General features: G+C 44.1%; 1 protein-coding gene across 1 annotated transcript; it reads left to right on the forward strand.

The window, feature by feature from the left end:
• The first annotated feature begins 17,035 nt into the window (after positions 1-17,035).
• Positions 17,036-25,151, forward strand: LOC115401740 (transforming growth factor beta-3 proprotein-like). The gene is made up of 7 exons (XM_030110041.1): positions 17,036-17,744; positions 21,604-21,767; positions 22,258-22,387; positions 22,538-22,645; positions 22,992-23,157; positions 23,244-23,397; positions 24,179-25,151. The coding sequence occupies exons 1-7, from the start codon at positions 17,399-17,401 to the stop codon at positions 24,335-24,337; spliced, it is 1,227 nt and encodes a 408-aa protein (XP_029965901.1). The 5' UTR covers positions 17,036-17,398; the 3' UTR covers positions 24,338-25,151.
• The last annotated feature ends 1,350 nt before the right edge of the window (positions 25,152-26,501 follow it).

Consider the following 26,501-nt stretch of genomic DNA (forward strand, 5'->3'; position numbering starts at 1 on the left):
GCCGCCGCCGTCGCCGCGCTCGCTTGTTCGCGTCATCTTAAAATCTCTTTGCTAAAATCCCAAACGGGCTGATTCCATTCAACCGCTATCTGCTTTACATTTATCTATAGCATTCGCGCCGAGATGCGCAGCCCTCCTTATTCCCCTCAATACATCCCCATAGCGTGTCCTCGGGCCTTCTTGCCCCAAGGGCTCATGGGATACGACTGCTCCCTGGGGCTGCTGTTTTCGCAGCCTGTGAGAGAAGCACTCGGGAGAGAAGGAGAGAGGCGGCAGCAGCGTTCCTCTGCATGCTTGATGTCACTATAATGGAAATATGCATAAGTGAGAAAAGGAATCGTGGGCCTTTGGGGCCCAAAAAGTACAAATATTTTAATAACAAACACTTTCAGTGTTTGCCTCCTGTAACGGCACCTGGGTATTATTTCACTATGAATGCAGTCAGCCGCGCCGGATTGTGTATGCATAAAGATATAGATGTTTTCTTCTTTCACTGGAAGTGATTTTTTTTCTCTTCTTTTTCTTTTTCTTTTTTTTTTTTTTTTGTGGTGTGTGTGTGCGCTGTGGAAAGTTTTTCTGGTGATATGTCCTTTGGAGAACTGTCATTAATCAAAAGTCAAAGTCACCTCAGATCTCACATTAGAAAAGACCAGTTTAGCTACAGCTGAAATTGCAGCTGACCCCTCTTGCCCTGAGCACTTATTCAAAATCAGCAACACGGCCATAGGGGGCTAAAACAACTAAATTGAGTGAGGCTGCAAGAAGCTAGTAAGAGTACTGGGGGAAAATACCCAATAAAGCACTGCCAAGCGGCAATCTCCAGGGTTCCTCTGAGCTTTCTAATGTCCTGATGGGTGACTTACAGCGCTGCATATGCTATAAATGTAAATGACAAGGGGGCTACACGCTGCAGAGAATAAAAGAGAACAAAAATGGAAGAGTTCATGCCGGAAACTGTAACCTGTGTCCCGTGTGTGTGTGTGTGGTCAAAGACGGACCAAAGAAAACTTTCAGCAAGTCCAGTCGAGCTGTTCCTGATGCTTAACCGTGAAGTACAACATAACGATTACATTTATGATTACGCTATGAAGTTCAGTCACACAGACGGACGATTCAAGGCCTGGATCGTAACGTCGAACGTCTCTCTGTACACATTGCGTCTCATATTGAGACGAGCAAAGGAAATAAAGAAAAAGGTGTGGCAGAACGAGTTGGGCTCCCTTCATAACGAGCTGTCAGTCATTTCTCACTGCCCAACAACTTTCATCTGCCCTGATTCCTCCCAACCTCCCCCATTCATCACTCCTTTCTCTCCTCCGCCACGCACTCCTCCGACGCCCCGCGTCGTTTATCACGTCCGGCGGAATAGAGTTTCTCCAGCTGTCAATTTAGGAAATGGAGTGACGAGTGAGACCCCGGGGACCCCGCACTAATCTCGCACTGCAATGTTACAGAAAATGATGCACATCTCTCGTCGCCGGTTACATCGGCGGGAGCGCATGCGGACATCAATTACCCCCGCTCCCCCTAAAACTCACCCTGTCAGGAAACAAACGCCTGATCAAACACTCCGGTGGGACTGAACTGTGACAATGAAGTCACTATAAAATCCAGAAATTATTCACAAAAAAAAACGTAAAAAAACAAACTCGACTCTACTTCACTCACCTTGATGAACTGCGGTCTCCGCGGTGCGGCGAGGAGAGCTGCGATCGCACACGTCTCATGGGGAAGAGGTATCACAGTCTGTTACATGACGGCAGTGAATAAGAACCTCTGCTCGTCACTCTGTTGACCCATCAGACGACATGTGATGCTCGCTGCCTCCCGTCTCCAAGCAGAAACGCTTCAGATCCGCCGGCATCGGAGACGGGAAATCTGAGGTGGAAAAAAACAACGACAGGCCTGTAAATCTGTGAGTGACAGTACCTCTTAGTTATTTCTAATCATTTCAGACAAAAAAAAAAAACTTGCTTCAGTGGAATAAATTCGATAATTTCTATGGCCTCAGCTTGGAGTGATTACATCTGGGCCCACAGGGCGACTGTGTGTGAAACAGGCTTCTGATGACCATAGCACAGCAGTTATTCCACTGGCCGGCCACTTGTAATCACCCTTGTGGTTTAAAAGGTCGAGGGGTGAGGGGTTATGGGAGATAAGGACCCTAGGGAGCGTCATAAAACACTTGCAACACTTGGGCCCTCGTTTGTCATGCCAGAGCTCGATACCACTCATTCATCTTGGTTAGGAAAGTCTTTTCCTTCAATAGACGTCTTACACCATAATCCTGCTCTGCTGCCGCCGCTCCACACACTATTTCTGTTCTCAGATTTTCATCCCTTGTTTAGGAAGCGGAGAGTTAAACCTCCACTAAACAGGAAGATCATATTCAAATCGGCGGAGGATTTGTTGAAAACGTCTGCCAGGACGGCGCGTTCGCAGGGTTTCAAAGTCAAAACGCACTTTGCTGGGATTGGGTGGTAACAGCAGCCGCTCGCCCTCACCCACATCTGCATTCGCCGCCGCGGAAAGCCACAATCAAACAGCCGGCAAAAACAAATGAGATTCCCTTACATTAGGCCGGCGTGTAATCACATTTCCTGTGTTGTCTCTTTTCCCTATATGCCGCGTCCCGTTGAAATTGGAGCCAGAAAGTAGCGGCGGCACGAGGCGGGTCACGGCGCGGGCCTCCAACCCCCCCAACCGGTTAGCTCTGCATACACAGACGTCTGCTCCTGCTGAGACGTCTCATTTACTGCATCTGCAAACAACATTACAGGTAGAGACGCTTTAGGAGATGTCTTGCAAACATTAATCCAATTTGTGTCCAAACCCATTTCGAATGTGTGCTCGGCTGCACTCATGAAATGAGAGGGACGCCGCCATGGCCATCGGAGGGATGCGGCACAAACATCTCCAAGGACTTTGGTGGCCACACAAAGGATATGTCATCACTAAGAGGATCTGCATTCAGCAGAAAGAAAGAAAAAAAAATCGCATTGAAAATGCTGATTTAATAAAACATGCATGTAGAAACTGGACGTGGCAACAAATTCTGAAGGAGCAAGACGCAAAAATCAGGCTCGTTCTTTTATCTCCTCGAGTAAAAAGACATGTTAAAAGTTCCCCGAAACGCAGCCGACGTCACGTCCAGCAATGAAACGGTAACAGCAGCAGGTGGTGACACTGACAGCCGGATCAGGCCTCGTGAAACACTTGATCGCTGTTCCTATTTAGATAAATCTTCATTTCAGATGCGTCTTCCGAATGTAGACGATTCATTTGTAGAGATTGAAATTCAGCATCATTCATAGTTCTCTCATTTTTTAATGTTCATGAAGGAGAGTTAATAAAAAAAAGAAGTTCATTCAATAACGCATGATCCAGCGTGATCTGATAGAGCCGCAGGATTTACAGACAATGAAGAAATCACAATGATCCTGAGATGGAAAAGTCTGATGTGACGATTACTATGAATTAACTCCTAAAAGTCCAGCTTGCCTCGTGAAAACAATAAGCTTAGTCTGGAGCTGAATACTTTGACTTTGAGAAAACAAATCGTAATGAACCAAAAGTGTAAAAACAGACGTAGGAGCAGTGGAAACAGTTTGTGAAAGCAGAAACCATGAATGGATGTTAAATGCAGCCTGTAGTTAAATACTACCCTCTAGTGGAGGGCTCGTCATGACCCAGCTGAGGGGAGCAGCGGCTGCTTTTCATCAATAAAACACATTTATTTCATTCTTAGTCAAAAGCTGAATATAGTTCAGACAAAAAATGAATTGTAAGAGCATGTGAAGATTCCAATGGACTCAAACACAGACAACATCAGGAGATTCAGGTGACCTGCAGCACCCAGCTGACTGTTTTCATATCCCGGCCGTCCAGCTGAAGCAGATTTGCACAGAGAAACAGTTTCTCAACCCGACCTCAAGATCCTGACAGTAAACTAAACATCTTAAAGCTTTATGGAAACTGATCGCAGGCATCTGTGCCGTAATGTTTTATAGTCTGAACAAGCCATCAACAAATTGACACGATGATGAAGAGAAGCCATCAGGAAGCCCTCACACGTCTCCACTCTCCTCCTCCGCCACTTTTTTGACTTCCTCGCGGCGAGCTAAACTCCCTGTCAGCCGAATGACGGACGCCGCCCCGTCCCCATCTCGGCCCGCTCTCAGCATTCTCCTCCTTGGTCACGTTCAATTAGCTATCCCCTAAACACTCTTTCTCATTAGGCTACCCATAATCCACTCATCGTGTCTTGATTTGGCGAATAAATCACACTCTGAGTTTTTTCAGACTCTTCCTGTCTTCCTGTCTGAGCCTCCCCCGCCGCCGCCGCCCCCACCGCCGGCATCGTTACCCTGTCCTGAGTTTCTACGGTGACAGTCTCTGCCAGGCCTCCTCATTGGACATGGCAGCCGGCAATTTGCATGCCAGACTATTTCTCTTCATCATTGGGCCTCTTCTTGCAGCTCTCTCGCCCCCCCTCCGCCGCCCCCCACCTCTCTCTTTTCCTATGCTAGAAGAATAGAGAATAACTCAGCAACTGACGGCAGACGGCATGCACGTCCTTGTCCTACAAGGTTACGAATCCATTTCATCTGTGCAAGAGGGGAGTGAATTAAAATAAATGATGGCCGGACATTTATTGCATTCTGGGGGTGAAGGAGGGATTGGGGAGGAGAGGCACAAGTTGCCGAGCGAGACTTGTGTCAAACCCCGAGCCAGACTGGCAGACACTCTGATATCGACTGGCGTACGGCGTTGGCACGAAACAATGAAGACAATAGGAGGACAATAAAATTATCGGGGTTTGAATCGGTTTGTCTCCGAGCAGACTTCGCTCCGGGCGCTCATCGTATGCGGCGCCACGCTCCACGCGGCCATCCAGTAACGGGACGGGTCCAACACGGCCTGTGCTTCACATACAGAAACGCCATCAGGCTCCGGTGGAACTTCAGCATTCACAGCCTGGAAACTCAGTTTATTCGTCTCACACGGTACATACGGTTCACAGACAGAAAAGCTGAATAGGACTAGAATGAAAAATGTAGTTGAATTTCAAATAATTCCAAAAAAATGTGAATATTTATGTGATTTTAACAAAAATGTGTTTGAATAAAGACTATTACATTCAAGCAAGCTTGTTGAAATAGTATTTGAGTTAAAAATGATCGAGAAAAGAAAAAGCAGACATAAATAATCGTGTCAACAAGCTCTCTCTCTGCTGTAAGTTGTCGACATGCCTGTCGGGTTCTGCGCTTCGTTTAACGATGGTGAAAAGAGTGCTAAACTAATGTTGCTTTGCTGAAACTGCACTGAGTTAAAATGGCTACTGTTAAGATGTACTCAAGTGTAAAGATAGTTCTCTAAAACTACTCAAAGTATTATCAATTTGAAGGACATTCATTAGATTTGCTTTGAATTAACAGTGTTTAACGAACACTGAAGTACATTAACACAGACTGCAACAACTGATTTTGTAAATACATGGAAAATCTTTCAACATTTGGAATATTGCTAGTTTGCCCTTTAAATGGTGTTATACTTTTAAGGAACATGAATCTGTGTGTTGAGCATCAGGATCTAAAACATCAACTTTTGGTTAAAGGGATACTTCAGCATTTTGGCATATTGGCCCATTTAGCGCAATTCCTTAGTCATTTCGAACAGCATACTTACTTTTTTTGTGAGGGGTTGTTTATTCAGAGGTGAGTCGCAGATGGTTTTCGGGATGGACACAATGGAAGTGGATGGTATTTTTGTTCCCCCTCGTCAAACTCATCAAATACACAATCCAACAACCCCAAAACACTTTGGTGGACACGTTATAATCGGCACATTCAATAAGCTGTGAAATATTAATGCAAAATTACAAGTTTGAGTTGTTTATGCGACGATTGCTAAGACGGAACTACTTACTAAACATGGCGTCTGGGCGTAGTGATTTCAAAAGAAAAAGTAGTTCCCAGTATTTGCTTCAGTGTCGTAACGCTACAATATTATTTGTTGGTGTTCCACAGCGTAGTGAATGTGCGGATTATTACCAAAGTGCTTTAGCGTTGTTGGATTGTGTATTTGATGAGTTTGATGAGGAGGAACAAAAATACCATCCACTTCCATTGTGTCCGTCCCGAAAACCTTCCCCGACTCGCCTCTGAGTAAACAACAGCTCGCCCTCACAAAAAAAGTAAGTATGCTGTTCGAAATGACTAAGGAATTGCGCTAAATGGGCCAATTTGCCAAAATGTTGAAGTATCCCTTTAAAGCATAACGCTGTGGGCTGATAAATGTCGAGCAAAAGATAGAATATACATTTAAACTGTGGCAGCAAAACTGAGCCCTCTTTTTTTTTTAAAAAACTTGGGTAATTATTTTACTGACAATGAACTTACTCATGACATTACAGATACCAAAAAAAAAAAAGACTTCTTAACGAAACAGTATTTGTATGTTTTTTTAAATTTCACCTTTTCTTGATATGAGGTTTATCACCTGACCTGATGGTGACGTAAATCGACAGCTGGGATCCTCCTGTTTTCTCCCCATTGCTGACTTGTCTGTAATATTTATATCCAGGACGGCCTGAGTCTATTTTTGCCACATTTAGTTTCTTACACTGATAGAATGATTCAACGTTCGGAGTCACCCTGTCATCAGGCGCTCGGTCCCCTGCTGGGGTAAAAGACAGAGTCGGTGTTTCTGGATGTCACTGGAGAACCGCATGCATCACTCCAAACCGCTCCTGATCTCAGACTGCAGGTTCCACAAATACGCCCTCGGACCCAGAGGACCTCCTGCTAAGTGACTTTTTTTTTTCCCCTCCCTCCACCCAGCTCTGGATACGTCTGCCTCCTGACACTGCCCCACCTCTCCCCGGACACGGAGGCCGGACTCTGAGTGCTGACGGCTGCTCGCCGCCGCACAGCGCTCCTGGACCTCTTCCAGGACACTCCATTGTAATACAGTTATTTTTAGACAAGTCGGCACAAATAAATATTTATAGTTGTTTGCAGGTCAGGGGTCTCCACGAACCGCAGGGCGGATGGCAGTGAATAAACTACAGCACAAGTTCAATAAAGCAGAGCGGGAAATAATACGCTTGGAAGTGACATCTCTATACTTCACACTTAAAACTGAAAAAAAAAAAAAAGAAAAACAGATATAAGTGCTTTAATCGAATACTGGTTATCTTCAAAATGGCATAAGTGGAGAGCTTCCCAGAGCCTGATGGGGTTATTCATTGCGCTGTAGTGGTAGATTTTTGCTCACACTTTCCCTAAATGCGGCTTTCTCATTTTCCCGGACATCTGGATGCTTGATAATCGCCCCGGCACTGATCACTTTTACATTAAACCTCGGTCTGAATGGAGATGTGTGTCACTGGAAATTATTACACTTGTCACTTTAGTCCACTTGCAATCAAATTTATACTTTGGAGAGGATATTTCTATGCAGGGAGAATGGAATGGCCTGGACGAGGCTTCGGCTTGGGCGATGAAGGAAGTGGGGAAACTCAAGGTTCACGGAAAAAAGAAGAAACGCTGAAGAAGCCAAAATAGTGATTGAATGGTAACATTTTCTTGTGGTCTCCCCTGTGACCGGTGCTTGGCAGGAAAACTGGGAAATATTGTGTTCCTGTCAATGTTCATCAAGCACAGCTCGGAGTCTAAATATAGGTTATGTAAGAAATACGCACAGACAGAAACACACAGTGAGTCACGGTTTGGTTTGAAGAACCTTCAAGAACAGTCCTGCTACATAATAAAACACCTCAGCTGTTGTATCGACATGCTTCCTTCTATTTTCAGGACTTATTTGAATGAAAAAATGTTGATAGCAGTCTTTTCGATGCGAGTTACGGCTCTCTGACTCCTGATGGAAGTGTCATCCAAACATACAATCGAGTCATTTTTAACTTAAACTGTTTGATATCAACGGGCTTCCAGGGAAACACGATTGTAGGAGTCTGTGCCCATGCGGAACTCACAAATGTCACAGTGGAAAGCATTATGGGACTGATCCACTGAAATTAATCGGGTCACGTCTTGGTATTTATAAACTGGTACAATATTCCGATTACTTTGTTCAGCGTTCATGTAAACCGGCCAATCTGATCCTCTAGCTGGGAATAATTCAGTCTGACTGACGTAAACACGACCATGTAAACACGGCGACTGATTCCCTGAGATCTGGCCAGATGGAAATGTGGAGGAAAAAAAAATCACAATCTTGATTAACGAGCACTAATAAGCAGATATTTGAGGAAAAGGTTCCATTGAGCAGATCAGTCTGAAAGCCGAATGATTTCCTGGTCAAAATATTAACGTCCAATCGTCTTTTCTACACCACTTGGCGTTCACTAGCCTCCTCAACCTCCACTCCTCAACCTCGTGTCATCATTCCTCATCGGCATCTTCATCGCTGAGGAGGACAGATCAGAGGAAACGTCCACATACATCCCGCGGCCTCTGATATGACAGCAAGGGTTTATGGGACGGCAGAGGTGCGAGCCCCGCTCGCGTCACCTTGACCCGGCCGCCCCGTCTCCGCCGCCGCCGCCGCTCCGCCCGTCCCGGGTTCTCTCGCCTGACCTCGTCACACCGCGGGCCTCTGGCCTCGCCTCTGACGGCTGAGTTATTACCATAATTACCCAGGAGGCATTGCTGGGAGCGGCCGCACGGCAGAGGCCGCCCATGTTTAACAGAATATTTGGGTGTTTTATCGGCTTTAGCGCGGCCCCCGGGGGCAGGCCGGAGGGGGCCGGGATGATAAGAAAACCACTCATGTGGGAAATGAAGAGCACCGTTTCGCAGACGGAACCAAGAAGGGGGTGAAATATACCGTTAATGCGGCGGTGACCAGCACACATATGTCATATATCCTCCAGGACAAGGTGTAAATACGCTCGTATATTCAGGGTTAGAGTGAGGACATTTTATCTAAAAATAGAAGTTCTTCATCCGGTTTGTTTTGCGGCAAACATCAAAAGCATTTTGTTTATTTTTCCACCTCAAGGTTGTTCTGATTAAAAACTGTGAAAAAGGTTGAATTTGAGGCAATATATATATATATATATATATATTTTTTTTTTTCTTGTTACAGTTTTTCTTCTTACTTGCTTGGCATCAAACAACTTTTAGACACAATTTTAAGGCCTAAGTCATCTCGTTTACGTCGCTTCACTAAAGTCGGGATAAAAAAGCAGCTTCCTTTAAAAACAGCGGCGGAAACGCACCTTCAAGCTGAACACAGCGTCTGGGAAAAACAACACAACTCACCCTGAAGTGAACTGCTCCTGACAGTTTTTGGAAGTTTTTCATTTAGCTTCACAAAAAAAAAGAAGAAGAAGCAGAAACTTTCAGCTATACGTAGGCTCTCTTTCAGAAAATCTCTTTGTGAGCCTGCGCCTATACCGCCACGCCTAATGAGCCAGGAGGCCATGCATATTCATACAGCTGGGATGAAGAGCGCAGCCCATCCTGCCACACACCGGGCTCAGAGGTCATTGGCCTCAGGCCAACCACGCACACAGAGACAAAGATTATCTACAGTAAAGCGCGCTTCTATCGGAATTTGTATTTACTCCTAAAAGGGAAATATAGAAACACGTCCGAGCGAGCCCTCGCCGCCTCGGAGAGGTCAGCGCATTAGCATTCCGGATCGTACTGTATTTATACTTTTCCGGTCTGACACAGCCACCCATCAAACATGTCCGAGATGGCACTTAGCCGTGTGTGCCCGTGTCTTATTATGCAGACCCATCTGTGTGGGGTCAGAGGTCACGCCCGGGCCTGGCAGGGGCTACAGGTGAGCAGATGAGAACAGTGGGGGCTCGGTTTAATTTAGCTAAGCGCTACAGGACGCGGCGTGCCCCTGTACCTCGGAAGGACGAGTTGAACTTTTCACACTGCGCCTCAGACTCATCATCTGAATGGGCGGAAAGTCGAGGAGAAATGAGTAATAGAGCTAAAAAAAAAAAAAAAAAAGAAAGAAAAAGAAAAAAAAAAAAGCTTTTGACATGGAATCTGCCTTTTCTTCGGAGCCGAGTTGTTTTATATTTTGTGCGAGAGTTGTTCAAACAAAGACAGACAAGCACACAAACACACAAATCTGCGCGCACACAGGCCTCCGTCACCACGTCTGGTTTTACCTCCCGTTCTTTCTCCTTCCCTCGCTTGACACACATCCAAGTCCACAGCACACACAGACATATTGAAAGAAGACGACTGTCAGCAGTAGAACTGTGTGTGTGTGTGCGCGCGTGTGTGTGTGTATGTATGTGTGTGTCGTACTGCGAGGGTGTGAGGGAGAAAATCCCTAATCTGGCATGGACCAGCTTCCTGTCTAGACTCTGCATGAGGAGGCCAGCAGCACTAACCTGGCCAGTGCTGTGAGTGTGAGTGTGTGTTTGTATGTGTGTGTGATGCATACACACACACACACACACACACACACACACACACACACACACACACACACACACACACACACACACACACACTGCCACTGTGTTTGTGAGCGCGCCGCTAATATATGTGTGTCCGCAGACCAGCATCATGTCTGCGTATGAGAGAGAATATTTGCACACTATCATTGTTCTTGTCCGAAGCAGGGAACGGGCATTAACCTTTGACCTCCGCCATCCACCGTCCAACGCTTGTTTTTAACTGGAGGATTTCCAGTAAATCTCCTTTTTGTTTTCTCTTTTATTCTGACACTTTCTCTGCCAGGCGTGCCAGCGCCGCCGCCGTTCCAAAGACCAATTTCCTCATTATCCAACTTGCAGCGCTTACGGGAAAACAGGAGCGGGGGTGTGGAGGGTTAAAGTTGGAGGGGAATGGAAAAAGGCCCGATGTGGTTTTCTCTGGAATTCCACAGGAATAGCAAGGATCGTCTCAGAAAGTGCTCAAATATTCCCTCTCCTTCCTTATTCTTTGGCCTTTACTCCTGTTGCTCATCGCAGCAGTATTGAAATTTTGATTTTTCGAGTACAAACAGCATTTTATAAAAAAAAAAAAACAACAACAACAACAACGCTGAGGCTCAGAAAAGTGAAGCCGATGAAAAAGAATCCCTCATGGTTTGGTAACATGATTAAAAGGAGTTGAATCATAAATGGAGATGCTGACAGCCGCTCCCATCCATCACTGCTGCCATTAGTAATCACAACAAACATCACTGAGCGCAGCAGCTTCCTGCTGCCACCTGACTCACACAGGGTGCTAATCCACAAATGCTAAGTGTGTTTAGCCTTAGCTTTGACAGTATTTGTCTGGAGTGTGAATCAACATCCCGAGTCGTGCTTATTTCATATTCATGCAGGCGCCCAATGACACCTTGTCCTCTGCTCTGCAAAAGGCCTTAACTCAGCAGATTGACACCCCCTTTAGACCCAGATGTAAAGTGAACAGTCTTCACCTCTGTGACTTCAGACCAGCACAATATGCTGTCTTATGGAAGCAAGCTTTCACAAAGTGCTGCCAAAAAAAAAAAAAAAAAAAAATCAGGGATGCAACCAGGGTCACCAAAGAGCCGAGAATAAAAACTGACACAGGTTATTTAAACCTGCAAAATGGGACAATTCAATGTAAACATGTTGGGGAAATTCAGCACTTCCTTCTCCACTGCATTGAAACTATCAAATAAAGGTGAATATTGGGAAGTGGTGTGGATGTTCCAGCTCTTTAAAGCCTCATTAGAATTAGAATAAGTTCTCATGTTACAGCAGACATGCTCACTGTCATTTCTCGTTCCTGCTCAACACTATTTGATGAAACTAAGACAGGAATACTGAGATCCGGCTGCGATCCAGGAACCGCTAAAAACAAAAACAAAAAAAAAATAATAATAAAACAGACGATAAGATGAAACTGCAGTGAATGAAGGACTCACGTTCACCAGGTACAGGATGAAGGGTGTTTCGGGTTGGAAGGAGACTTCAGCCAAGTTGATGGTGTCCAGGATGGAAGCCTGCTTCAGCCGCACTGACAGTCTTCTGCCCCCTGGTGGCCAAAAGCTGCACAGAAAAAAATCAGATGGTGCACTTTTTCAATAAAATATTTCTATTGAAACTCTTCTGTGAGAGTCTCTGATTCTAGTCACATGACAGTGCACAAGAATTAAGTTATTAAATGTTATATTTCATTTTGTTTCGAGTCTGCATTTCATTGTGCTGCTTTAGAGCATCAGACAAACAATGTCTGAAACACTGGTTGTAGGTCAGCGTCTGTTTTACAGTCATACTAAAATCTTTTTGTCATTTCATACTGTCGCCTTGAGGAACTGTTGTTCTTGGAGATATGAATCTGCCAGCTTTATTTTACTGAACTGACCTCCGCCAGGTCAGTCAATGCAGAGGTGAAAACTGAGCAGGGATCCTGGGATCTTAGATTTATCTTACTATTTCTTTTTCTTCTAGTATTTGAGAAACTATAAAGTTAAAAAAGAGAGAGAGAGAAAATATTATGCTTGCTTGTAGACTGAAATAATTTGTTTTTACTGATAAACATTTACAATTATCATCATTTATAGGTCATGCAAATTGGAACTGTGATGAAGACAGAAAAAACAAAGAAGCAGCAGGGCGAGTTTACTGCTGCGTTCACTGTACAGCTGGTTTTCTGCCGTAAACAGCTGTTGCTCTAATGCAGGGGTGTCAAACACAGTTTAGTTCAGGAGCCACACGCTGCCCAGTTTCATCCTGAGTGGGCCAGATCGGTAAAATGGTGCCACAGTAACCTTTAAAGTTCAACTTTAAAGTTTTTATTTGTTGTGCCCCAGAGTTTACATGATTGAAATGTTGATATTTATGTGAAACCAAACAATTATTACTGGAAATGACTACAATCTTAACATAAGAGTCCATTTCAATGACAGACTCTGACACAAATTACATAAAAATGTCCAAAAACCATCTCCTGTAGCTGCTGCAGTGTGCATGTTTTTGTTAAACTCCTCCTGACAGTTTGCCGTCTTTCATGACAGATATCTCCACTCAGGTCTCAGGCCTGCATTGTGTCCGTTGGCAGGCTGGATTGGAGCCTCTTATGGTCCACGACCTCTATGTTTGACACCGCTGCTCTAACAGGTCAGTAATGGTTGATTTATAAGCAATATAAAAGTCTCTCATTGAAGTGGTGATAGGAAGGGTTAGAATTTATGCCTGTGAATACAAGCAAAACTATGAAGAAATATTTTCCCTAACTTTCTCCAAAGCTTCAACTTAACTCAGTTTGGAGTTAAAGTAAAATTCATGGAAAGAAGTGGAGTCAGATGTTTTCCAAAGATAAAGCGACATTAACTTTCCGTATTGTATTAAAATTTGTTTGTGAGGATGTTCAAGGTTTCCACCACAATAACAATGACTTAAGCCTGATCATATTCAGTAACTAAAGTAATGACAATGTGGCAGAAAACTCCCCATCATCCCACATTGGTCACCGAGAGGTCAAATACGGTGGCCCAGAAGGGCCAATGCCACAACGCAGCAGCAAAAAGCCACGACACACAGCTTTTGCTCTTATATTTTGACCTTCCAATTAGAAAATAATAATAATTTGATATTATGGCCACTGTGTTCTGTGTTCTGTTGTGGCGTTTTGCTGTTGGTTTGTGACGACGACCCTTCCATACTTCTGCTATGTACATGCATCGGAGTGATGACTAACAGACGGTGTTAGAACCTCATGATTCATCTGGGTCGTACAGGCATCATTGTCTCGGCCGCTGTGGGTTTTCGGGTTCTGCTGTTAGTATTCCTGCCCGACTCTCCGAGCGTGATTCATGGATCTGTAACCCCCAGACGGAGCGGGCCTGCCGGGGGGAAAGCTGGCAGGAGATTTGGGGTTTGTCTGACTCCGTCTCGCCGGCAGTCTGTGTCTGTGTCTGAGGTCACAACAGCCTCTCTGCTCTCTCGAAAGTCCTTTTTTTTTTTAAAAAAAAAAAAAACTGATCTGTTTAATGTTTCGTAAGCTCCAACGTCACGCTTTTCTGCTCCGTCGGAGGAGGTCAACCTCTCCGGCTGCAGGAACGGCCCCGAGCAGTACAGTCAGCAGGAATCTCACCTACATTACAGAGAAACGGGGGCACATTTCTCTGTGTGGCTCCCGGCATGTGTTTTTGTTTTCATCCCTCTCCGGCCTGTAGCTGCATTCCTTTTCCGTGTGTCGTGCGAGACGGAGAGATTGCCGGAGAGTGACTCACTCAGACCTGACCCAGCTGTGAGGTAACCACTGGAGTAAAACTGAACCCTGATGCTGATGTCTGGGATCATGTCTAGGAATCCCCAGACGGCTGGAATACTACGATGTGTATGTGGACGCGTGTTGGATCATGGAAGGACATTACGACGTCTACTCGGTTCTTTCCTTCTCCGTCCTCCGCTGCTCGTCCTCCCTTGGTAGTAATTTCTGTGCACTAGACAGAAAATTCTTGCGCTGATGAGCGTCTGGCCTTCCGACCCCAAAACCCATTACACAACCTCTCCAGACAAACTTGATAAGACAAAATAGGAACCCGGACTCAATCCTCAAAGGACAGCTTATAGGTTAAAAATAATCTCTTATATAGATTTACTAAGTGCAAAGCGTTTTACCCCTGTACCCAGCAAAGAGGTCACTCAATGGATGATCTCATCTTTAAATAAAGATTCTGGCTAGTATTGCTCTTCTGTGTATCCATTCCTACAAACTGTCTGTTTTATAAACTGTGAAGTTATGTGGTTTACTCAATTTCAGTGGTATTTTAGGAAATGGATAATCCAACTGCTGGGTTTCTTCCTTCGCCGCCACTGACAGCAGATATTGTTAGTTATGCAGCATCACCTGCTGGTTCAATGGAGAACTGCCAAATATCAGGCCAGACAACACCAACAGAAACACAGATGAGCCCCAGATGAGCTATCAAGCCACTAAAATAAACAAAAAACGCATTTTCTTGATGTTTTTGCAACCAGAGGAAAAAAAAAGGAAACCCAAACTAATCTTGGTGACAGATGTTTTCATTGATATTCACCGGAAAATGGTCTTTTCTACGATAATTGACTTAAAAAGCCAGGATTACAAATCAATGTCAGGAATCACAAATATCCAAATACCTTCCGTCAAACTTTTGGAGATAATCAGCAACACATGGCGGCACAGAGTGCAGGGAGTGTGGGAAAGTGGCTGAAGGAAACCAGGGACCTGCTGCTGCTCTTAAAATAGTCCCACAATGGCTCTGAAGACATCTCATTCACCACTCATTCTTGGGTCGTGCTATAATGCCAGAAACACCCATTTTTAGAACACGCACACACACAATGAAGCTATGAATGAATGAATGAAGTTACAATGAAGACACAAGTCTGGAGTAAAGTAAAAAAAAAAAAAGATATTTCTAACAGGTCCCAGATACAACATGCACATAATGTAATTCCACATGGTGAGGAGCCAGTCCTGGGTAACTATAGGCTAAGATGGGATACACCCAGGACAGGACACCAAACGTATCCTGATGTACTCAATGCATAAATCAGAAATGTGATTTATAGTGCACAGTGCTCAGATGACTTTATTGTCAAATCATGTGTCTTATAACAAAAAAAAAAAAAAAAACATATTAAACATCCTTTCTGGTGGCATATGAAGTTGGGTCGTAACAGGAATGTCATTTAGCAGAAAAGAATGTCAATTCTGAGGTGAAGCTTCAGTGAGTTGCTGTGGTGATCCCTTTAAAGAAATTGATAAAAATTATAAATGTGCTTGAAATATCTTTTAATGTATAAAAAAAAGGTGAGGATGATTACAAAAAAAGGTGAGGATGATTAAATCTGCTGTGACAAAAAACATTTGAAGATATAAGGAAATTTAATTTGTCGCCATGTTAACCCACCAAGCAGAGTCAAACAAGAAATCTTATGACATTCTTATGCATAAATATTTACCAAGTTTGGACATTCTATGAAATCTTTCTCGCTATGCAATCTGGTGGGCAAAAGAAACATGAGTGAAATACCAGACCCCATGTTTGGGTATGGGCCCTTCAGTGCCCGACTGAGCTTTGACCTAAAATAGGTCTGAGAAATGTGGATATGCTCTATGAATAGAGATAAAACAGACTGCCGAGGAAAACAAAACTGAAAAGATAAAATAACTCAGGGGTCTGCAAATAAACCCGCAGACATCAGTGCAGAAAAATGAATTTGGTGTGGATGTGGCGGTTTGCAGAGGGCATGGGAAAATGTGCACTGACAGAGAGGAAACTTTGCCTCTTTTGAACAGTAATGTAATCACGTCGCCAGCATGTGAAGTTTGAAAGGATTTCTGTAACTGGAGGCCGACCTCAGACAAAAGAATGTGTCCCCGGCTCTTTGTAAGAAGAGTCTCCCATAAGGACAGAAGACAAAGACACAATATGACAAAATATCTGAGTGGAATTTTCATGCTTGAGCACTGTGAACTCTTTTGTTGGCTCTTCTTTTTATTCCAATCTTGGCTGAAAAGAGCGGAGAAAGGACTGATTATTTCACGGGGAAAATATATTTCCTAAACCTATAAAAGAAATGTCAATTATTGGAACGACCTGAGAGCACTGTACATGAAAAAAAAAAATACTAAGTTTTTCTTCATGACAGCAGGGAATTTAGCTGTGATGACCACAGCTTTCCAGTAGAGGGCGCGCAAGCCGGCCATTTCCACGTGCAGTAAATAGAGACAATCTGACCTGGAATAATTGAAAACACACAAACGTGACGCTGAATCACATCTGGCCATTAAACGGAATCGATTGTTTATATCGCCACAGACGGGCTCTCCTGTGTGTCACTGATCAGACATTTAGATTTTTCCCACATGTTTGTTGCGTCCGGGTTGATGATGACTGACTGGTGCGTCGCCGCGCGCGCTGGCGCGCCCGGTGCCCGCGCGGTCCCTCCTCCGTTTCAAAACGTCAGAAAGCGGAGGTATAAAACTCCGATCAGGCCGCTCACAGTCGCATATACCTCGTAAACGTGCCGCCTGTGGTCCGCCCCCTCAGAGACAGTAAAAAGGTTCGAGACTTTAATGAGACAGAAAAGAGGAGGAATAAGCCAAGAAGGGGGACGACTTGAATCCGCCGCACTGAGGACAAGTATGCAAGAGAGAAGCGCGCCTGTCTCCACAAAGCAGGATCAATGTCATATATTCGGGACTTTGAAGTGAGTCATGTCTAATGGGAGAACTCGAACTCGGATTTCTGCTCATAACAAGAGGAGCCGCCAGCAGAGAGCGAACTGAGAGACGAGTTTTTCATCAGTAGTTGCGAAGGAAAGTTTTATAAAGAAGCATCAGCCTGATCCGGACTTTGTTGACACGGACCTTGACAGTCCTCGCTGCAAAATCTGCACATTTCCTCACCAGATGCGGACAGAAAGATGCATCTGGGTAAGGCTTTGCTGTTTGTCCTCCTCCTCAACTGCGCAACTTTGAGCTCGTCCCTGTCAACTTGTGCCACCGTGGATATCGACCATGTGAAGAGGAAGAGGGTCGAGGCGATCCGAGGTCAGATCCTGAGCAAGCTCCGGCTGACGAGTCCCCCGCACTCCCTGGGACCCAATAAAATCCCTTATCAGATCCAAGCATTGTATAACAGCACCAAGGAGCTACTGGAGGAGCTGGGGAGGGATCGGCAGCAGAGCTGCGGTCAGGACAACACAGAGACTGAGTACTATGCCAAAGAGATATACAAATTCAACATGGTCTACGGACCGCCGGAGAGCAGTAAGTATTTCACTATTTTTTAATGCTTCACTAGGTTTTTAAACAAACCTTTAAGTCAACTTCTCCACCGTGCGTAATTACGCACCAAAACCTGCGCCTGTCAGACACGTCAAGCTCAGAAGATTTACAGACACACGAAATGATAAGTGCTATTTATGGGTTACAGAAACATATTGCACAGACTGTATTCAAAACAATCTGTAGACACGTGTTGTTTATTCTCTCTATAAAAAGCCACTCAATAACAGGTGTTAGTACCAGATCCAGATGTTCAAACACGTGTTTAACTAAGTAAAAGAAGAAAAAGAATCATCTCAGGTATGTGAAGCTATGATGTAGAACTCAGATTCAGATTAAATGTTTGAATAAAGACGGAAGCGACACTCAGATGACCAGGGCAGAGGTAGGTATTCATTTTCACACTCCTATTCTTGGGGCCTGCTACCTGTGTCCAAGTTCTTTGAAGCAGGTAAAACTGAGAGGTGAACTTGTGGTGCACTTGGAGCATGTGCTCTATTTCTGTCCAGCTTGCCAACCTGTTTTCGGCTTCTACCCGTGTTCCAGGAAAGTCGCTCTCCTCCTTCAAACCGACTCCACTCTTCTCATTTTCACTTTTTTCCCCCCATTCTGTGGACCATGTCCCCATTCCCAGATGTTCCTATTTCCTTTCCAGTCCATCCAAATGAGAGGGACATCTGCCCAGGCGGATGGGGATGCCTTGAGAGGAAGCAGTAGGAAAATTAACGGTGGTCGACAGGGAAAGTCAGATGGCGGAGTGACCTCCGGATCAGCCCGGATCGAGGGGATTTCTCTCTGTTAAGGAAGCATACTTTATTAATCCCCTTGGGGAAGTTCCTTTTTTCCAGTATTTGATGTGGTGGGGCTGCCGCATTGCACCGCTCTTGCTCAGGGAGCCCAGAAAGTCGGCTTCTCTCACCTCCGCGCCGCCACTGCTCCCTCGGTAGTCTGTCTGTGTGGGAGGAGTGAAGTTTCATAAAGGCCGAGGCGGACACACTGCCACCACCCACTTCTGTGTGGAGATGGAGGTCAGAATGGTCCCGCTGCCTGTTCTGAGCACTTAATCACACACACACGCACATACACACACACACACACACGGGTGGCCCATGAGAATGAGATCACTTATTACAGTACTCAGGTTTAACTTTGTTAAATTGAGTGTGAACCCGAGCTTTAAACCTGAATGACTTCACTGTGCCAACATTTTATTGCGAGTAGGTAACACTAGGTAGCGTTTTATTGCGGGCATTATAATGAGGGTTATTTTGCATGTGAAATATTTGGTAAATTAATCAGTAAAGGATGGTTAGGCTCAACGTCTGTTTCCCCATGGTGCTTTATGCCAAAACTACATTCGAAACCAATATTTTCCATAGAATTAAAAGCTGTAAAGTGAACGTGGAAAACCTCTGGTCCTGAAGGGAGATTCAAAGCAGCATGTGGCCCGGCTGAATTTGGATTACTGGGAGGGCAGAGGAGGATAAACGCTGTGCGTGTGTGAGAGTGGAATCAGGAATCACGGTCCAGAGCAGAGCCAAGACCATTGCATCACAGTCTCTTTGAAATCAACAGGTGTTCCTCAAAAAGACCTCCTTTCCCTCAGCGGAGTTCTGTTTCAAATCCCACAAAACGCTTCTGACAAGATCGCCGGGCAGTAGGTGCCTTGAGACGGTGTGCCGGCTGATTAGGAGCCACGGAGAGCTCCAGGCACGAAGACGGAAGACAGACTGACAGGCTTGTACTTTTTAGCAACTTTGTGAAAACTGCTGGCAACGGTTGAATAACAGGAGAACATGTGCGTGTCCAGGACACACACTTCTAACTTCCTCTGCTACAGCATGATAAACACTGAAAATCACAAGTCCTACTTAATGTGTTTAATGTGTACTTCAGTTCTTTTTGGCAATGAAAAGTTAGTACCAGATTAACTAAATGCTCACTTATAAAGAGCAGAGCATAATCAGTTGTGGACGTAAAAGTGCTTCTTATTCAAAGCCCTCGTTTCCAAACGGTCCGTCATTTATCTTCTACACCTGCTCCATCCAGACGACGGTCACGGTTCCATGGACTTGATCCGGTTCGCAGCTACAGAAAGCTGGGGATCGGCCTGGGCCGGGCGCCGGTCCATCGCAGGAATAACGCCGAGAAACGGACCGTCTCACACACGTTCGCACCTACGGACGATTTAGAGCCACCAGCTAACCACCCATCCGTGTTTTACCGTTGTGGGAGAGAGCCAATGGAAACACAGGCAGGCGCTTGGACAAATTGTTTTTGAAAAATCTACTTTGACATATGACAAATCACAGAACAATAAGAATAATAAAAAAAACGTATTTAAGTTGAGGATTAGCTTGTTCAGATACATATTTTAATGTTTTATTGACAAATACGTCAAAGAATTGAAAGTGTTTTCTGTTAGATGTTTGAGATCAATCATTCCAAGTCTCATTAACATAAATTGCTCAAAAATATCAAACCGTTCCTCTGAAATCAGAATAAAAACTCCGGGCTGTGGGGTAATAAGCCACACCCACCACTGATTTCACCTCATGATGTGAAAGAGGGAATAAAAACTTGGTGTGTGGAGTTAAACTCTGAGTCCAGTTCAGTGGCATCGCGGCATCTCCATGGACTAATGTGGAGCGTTAAACTCGATGAGTTTCAAACGTAAACTGTTGACCTGAGACGGACCTGAGGACCACCTCGTGTCTGTGACAGGTTGCAAATGAAGCAGAAAGCTGCTCGATCGCTGACAAAATGCAGCGATGAGTGACTGGGCAGCGCGGGGCGGAAAGATTTCCTAATATAGCATGGTACGGTACGCTCACAGAATCTGGCATATGTCAATGACTGAGGCTGGGTTGTGGAGAAGTCATCATGGTCAGGAAGGGTCCAAAAATCTGTCAGTGGGTCTGAGGATAGACGGGCTTTTTGATATACAGATGCCACAGACGTGAAGTCATGTGGAGCCCAATGATGTTGCTTTTTCAATTACGGCATTTTCAATTCCACCAAATATAGACAAAAAGTGTGAGGGAGACATTTCTGATAATGCAGGAAACCAAACCCAGTCTGTCGCTGCCAGCCGCTCAGTGGACAGGCCAGTGGTTTACAAGTTTACACACACACACACACACACACACACACACAGATTTCACTGTGGCATTGAGGCAATATGATATACCAAATAAAAGGAGGCATAGTTGGATTTTTTTTTTTTTTTTTCAGGTTTACTCTACATCTGAAGTTAAATCAGTTTGTACGTTTACATGCAAAAGCTCGTAGTTGGATTGGTTTCATTACTGAAGTCAATGGGTCTCCTGTCGTGTTCTGGTTGGTCTATATTGGAACAATAGTGACATTAACAGGGTGCAGTCTTTCGGTTCAAGTTCCTTTTTAATTGTTTACATGCCGTTTTAAATTCGGGGTCAGGACTGGGCGCAGAGCGATAAATGAACAAGTAGATCCTCTTTCAGTCACTTAGTCTGGGTGTGTTCCTCCAACTTTAAAAAAATTCAATTTCAGATGAACTAACATGGCTACATGTGTGTTTAAATCTTTTTTACTCTGAAATAGCTTTCAGTAAAAGTGTCATGTAACCAAAGCGTGAGAAGCTAATTCATGCAGCCATTGTGGGTTAGAATTTTAGCACATTAAGATCCTTCCATCTGCAGGATCAAGAGAAATATTTTCACAGATGACAGTATGAATTAATTTTTTTTTTTACAGCATCCACTTTCAGAAAAGCTCAGTTTCTTCAACACATCAATACATCTGCGATCAACACATGACTTGACTTCCACGGTGAATGAAGTCTTTATTCTCTTTGTTCCAGATGATCTGGTTAACTGCCCAAAAGGCATCACCTCCAAGGTCTTCCGCTTCAACGTCTCTGCGATGGAGAGGAACTCCACCAACCTGTTCAGGGCGGAGTTTCGGGCTCTGAGGGTCCCGAACTCCAGCGCCAAGAGGAACGAGCAGCGGATCGAGCTCTACCAGGTGCGTGAAGGTATCGCTTTCTTGTCCTGTCCAGATCAAGAGTGAAGGGAAGCTCCGAGTTCACGCAACAAAAAGTTACATCTTTTTTCTTTTCTTTTTTTCTCATGGTGAATATAATCTTAATCCATATGCTCTTCGATCCAACGATCCAACAAATTATTTACACCAGACACTTCAACAGACCAACACGATGTTTGAACCGGTGCACAAGGATACAGTCACTGTAATGCTAGCATCGCATGCTGGTTAATTATATATTTATAGTCAAGGAGAGAAAGAGTTTGTGGATTTTTTAAGCAAAAAATTAAAAAAATTTGGTAGTTTTAATAGTTGACTATCACTGTAGCATCAATCCATGTCATCTGCTCTTACTCGCCATTTGATAGTTTGACCAGTTCTGTAGTCCCAGAACTCTTCTCTGGGTTCTCTCAGTGCGTTTCAGTATTAAGAGAGAAAACTTTACCGGGTGACCGTTGTCGCCGCTGTGCAGATCGTGAGGCCAAACGAACACATCAGGAAGCAGCGCTACATCGGAGCCAAGAACGTCCTGACGAAAGGCACTCCGGAGTGGGTCTCCTTCGACGTGACGGAAACGGTGCGGGAGTGGCTGACCAGCAGAGGTGAGACCGGGGTTCAGTCATGTGACCTCTCAAAGCAAACTGAATCCAAACAGTTTATAAACATCTTCCTGCCTCCTAGCTGGATAGATCAGTAATATTACAAGCAGACACTAATATGTTGACTGTTTTCTGTCTTCTGATTGCATTTAGGGTCTAATCTGGGTTTGGAAATCAGTGTGCACTGTCCCTGCCACACCTTCAACCCAAACAGGGACATCATCGACAACGAGAACGAGGTGCTGGAGGTCAAGTTTAAAGGTGGGCCCCACCTAGAGTTTCCCAGTAAAAAGCACCATAATAGCCTTTAATTTCAGTTTTTCTTTGTTATGGTGTAAAACTACACATTTTATAGTAAAATGTCTAAAAAACATCTTTAACTGTTGCCTTTTGCAGCCTTTTGCATGCATGTTTTTACACCCTGGCAGATGCTACTATTAGTTTGCTAGCTTGTTTCTGCGACTCTGCAGAAAATCCAGTGCTGCCTTTGCAGTTTGTACAGTTTGCTTGGCGGCTTTATGATAAGAAAGCTTCAAGCTGCCCACTGTAAAGACAACTGCCAGAGTAATTCACAGTTATTAGAACACACCTTATTTTGATAATCCAGGTGTGGATGGAGATGAGGAGCACAGTCGCTTGGATCTGGATAACCTGAAGAAGAGGAAGGAGCCATATCTGCCTCACCTCATCCTCATGATGATCCCCCCTCATCGCCTGGACACTCAGTCGACCCGCAGACGCAAGAGAGCGCTGGACACAAACTACTGTTTCTCGTAAGACAACGACGAATTCGTAATCCGTCAGTAATCAACATGATCTTATTGGATGGTTCCGAGGTTTTTATTTTGATTCATTGCAGTACCACAGAGGAAAGCTGCTGTGTTCGCCGCCTCCACATTGATTTTCGTCGCGATCTAGACTGGAAATGGATCCACGAGCCCAGTGGCTACGACGCCAACTACTGCTCCGGGCCCTGCCCTTACCTGCGGAGCTCGGACACAACGCACAGCTCGGTAAGCGCCTCTCGAAATGGCAAATGGAGCAGCGGAAATCTAAAGGAAGCTAAAGCCAAACACTCTCTAATTGATTCTGAGGCTTACGCCTGAGATCTTTACCAGAACCACAAACAGTTTTATTTAGAGGAGTGGACATAACACTTCACTGAGAACCAAAATCCACTGAGATATCAGTGAGAAGGCTAGCTAGCTCATTTCTAGGAAACTAGCATTAGCCTCAAAGCCATGCTGTCAAGGAGAGTTTGCAAAAAGTTACATAATGCAATACAATTTATCTATATTAGGCACCAGAAATTAGCCCTGCAGTTGGCTGTATGTTGAGATTGTCGTAATTTCTGGTACTAATTGCTCGGTTTTGCAAGAATATCAAATTGTTCCCAACATACACTTTCAAAACGCCACCGCACAGAAAAAGTTACTACACCACAGATTTACTGATCCGGCCCACTCGTGGTGAAATCGAGCCAGCGTTGCCCCTGAAGTAAAATGGATTTGACAACTCTGATCTAATCAAATTTGTTTCGAATTGCCATGCAATGAAGAAAACCTTTCTGGCCTTTCAGATAATTGATGACACATTTTATTCCTTAATTCAATCTTGACCAGGATTATGATGTAAACAGTGTTTGTCTTTCAGCTCACTATTTTATTTATTGCGGCTCTGATTTAACACGTTTACACCATCATATAATTTATAGTATTAAATACTTTGAGAAAATGTAATAGAATAATGCTTCGGTTCGTGATTCATGTGTGTCATTTTTGTGCTGCCCTGTAGCTCTTGAGCCTGTACAACACTCTGAACCCGGAGGCGTCTGCCTCGCCCTGCTGCGTCCCTCAAGACCTGGAGCCCCTGACGATACTCTACTACTCTGGACGGACGCCCAAAGTGGAGCAGCTCTCCAACATGATCGTCAAGTCGTGCAAGTGTAGCTGAGAGAGAGGGCGTGACGGCGAGGCGAGGCGAGGTAGTGAGGCAGGATTTGACCAGGTGCAGACCCAACGCGTGCTCTCTGACCTCTGAACTCTTAGCTGTGACAAATCCTCAAACTGACCCTGTGATCTCATGGCTTAGACACCAACACCACTCTGGAGGTCACACGTTTTTAACCATGGACACTTATTTCCTATTTCTCCCCAAGATCTCCTTGTTTTATTGTCTTGTTTTGTGTTTTTTTTTACTTCCACTTCTTCTGGATCGACATGATTTGAACCAAATTGAAGTTTAGTTTCCAGTAAAGGTGAGATCTTTAAGATATTTCCATCTCTTGATTTGTGAAGATGGGCGACACGCTCCGAAAGCTGAATTTCAAAGAGCAGCTATTTCCGACTAAACGAAAACGCATAGCTGCTTGATTTATAAAGAAAAAGAGGGACTGACGTTGTGGAAGAATTTGAGCAAAATACAAATTGAATCTCTCTGTTTTCAGTAGTGCAGCTTTTTTTTTCCTCCTCTCTGGACTTGGATTTATATTGTTGATAGTCATAAATCCAGATTTTGTTGGTCGAAGACTCTTTTTTTTTTATTAACCTTGAACTTACCTTAAGTTCTCTTTGCTTCAAACAGTGGGCATTATCTTCACACACAAAAGGAGAAAGGACAGACTCGCTGCTGTATCCGAAGCCATAGCTGTGGTCAGGGAAAAGGAGAGCCGAGAGAAAATGCCTGTAGGATTTGCAATGGAAAGTCAATGAACAAAGCAGTTGAGCCAAGCTTTTTTTCTTGGCCAGCGAGCAGCAGTGGCCTCTTTTTTTTTTTTTTTTTTTTTTTTTTTTTCGGTGCATCTAATAGAATGGGCTTAAGAAGAAGAAGGACAAGAATGAGACGAAAGAAAAGGAGCAGAAGAAATGAACTGTGATGGAAACTCGCTATGAGCACACTGCCATTCACTGGAAGTCTGGATTCCTAACAGGTTCAAATTATTTTTGGGACATCAAAGAATATACTGGAAGAGAACAAGTATTATGCAACAGGTTTTCTTTTCTTTTTTTTTTATGAGATTACTTTTACATTAATAGCAGATTTCGTCTGTTATGCAACTTGTCCTATAGCGATTGTTTCTCTAACGAGGGAGAAATCTGACGGAAACAGACATTAAACTCCCGGTATGGTTACTGAAATGGTACGCGACAGTTTTCATAAACAAAAAATTAGTTTAACTTGTATGTGAACAGTGACAGAAAGTTGGATCAGAGTAGTTTCTTCAAGCTGCAGCATTAAAATGTAATTTTAATGTAATTTCTCTCGGTCTCTCATCAGCTCGCCTGTTTTGTTTTTTCGTTTTTTTTATTGTTTTTTTGTTTTCCACTCCCACCGGCTGACAAAGAGTCGCATGCGCAGTGGGGAAAACACTGCGCTCTTTCGTTCCCTCTGCTCTGTCTCTGCTTGTTTTGGTGCTCTTTTACAGTGTGAAGCTCTAATGGAACAAAAACGAAGAGGGAGGGGGGAAAAGTCCGAACATGACAGTGGCTGGATGTACAGTTAGACCTCGTTTTGAATCTGAATCCCTGTACTGTTCGCCGTTTGCCCAGTCGGAGTCATCTAGCCTTTAGATGGTGTTTTTTTTTTTTTTTTTTTGGTCATTAATATTGTTTTTTGATGAATTTGTTGAAAATGATTGTTATTAAAAAGACAATGTGCAAAACTGTACGAGCCCTTTCTAAAGCTTTACAATTTCTCCCCATTATTGCTTTTCTCGCACGTGGAAAACATTTAACTTCCAATTAGAATTGGTTTTGTCTGCCACGCTGAACTTCCATTTAAAATGCCATTTTGTCATAACGTTTTGGTTCCATATGAACAGAATTTTTCTTACTTGAACCTCAGAAGCCCCACCTGTTTCCTGCAGCCACATGCACTGACTTTTTTCTTTTTTTTTTTTCTGTCTACCGGAGTAATAAATCCAAGCGCTCGTTCTCAGGGAGAGTGGCTTAACAGCTTTCCCAGGCAACAAGCAATTACTCTCATTTTAGGAGCATATTAATGCGTGGGAATCTCTTTATGCGCCTGTTTTTTCGTGAGACGGTTCGTGTAAATCAAACAAAAACTTAATTTCACACTTGATATTACTCTCCAGGTATTTATTATTTAGCACTTGCAA

The sequence above is a fragment of the Salarias fasciatus genome, chromosome 15 (genome assembly GCF_902148845.1).
Source record: "Salarias fasciatus chromosome 15, fSalaFa1.1, whole genome shotgun sequence".
NCBI lineage: Eukaryota > Metazoa > Chordata > Actinopteri > Blenniiformes > Blenniidae > Salarias > Salarias fasciatus.

Excerpts from the sequence above, each read along its gene's own strand:
- LOC115401740 (XM_030110041.1), top strand. The coding sequence starts at position 17,399 with ATGCATCTGGGTAAGGCTTTGCTGTTTGTCCTCCTCCTCAACTGCGCA. Across the intron at positions 21,768-22,257 it reads AGCGGATCGAGCTCTACCAG|ATCGTGAGGCCAAACGAACA; the intron begins GTGCGTGAAGGT and ends GCCGCTGTGCAG. Across the intron at positions 22,388-22,537 it reads GGAGTGGCTGACCAGCAGAG|GGTCTAATCTGGGTTTGGAA; the intron begins GTGAGACCGGGG and ends GATTGCATTTAG.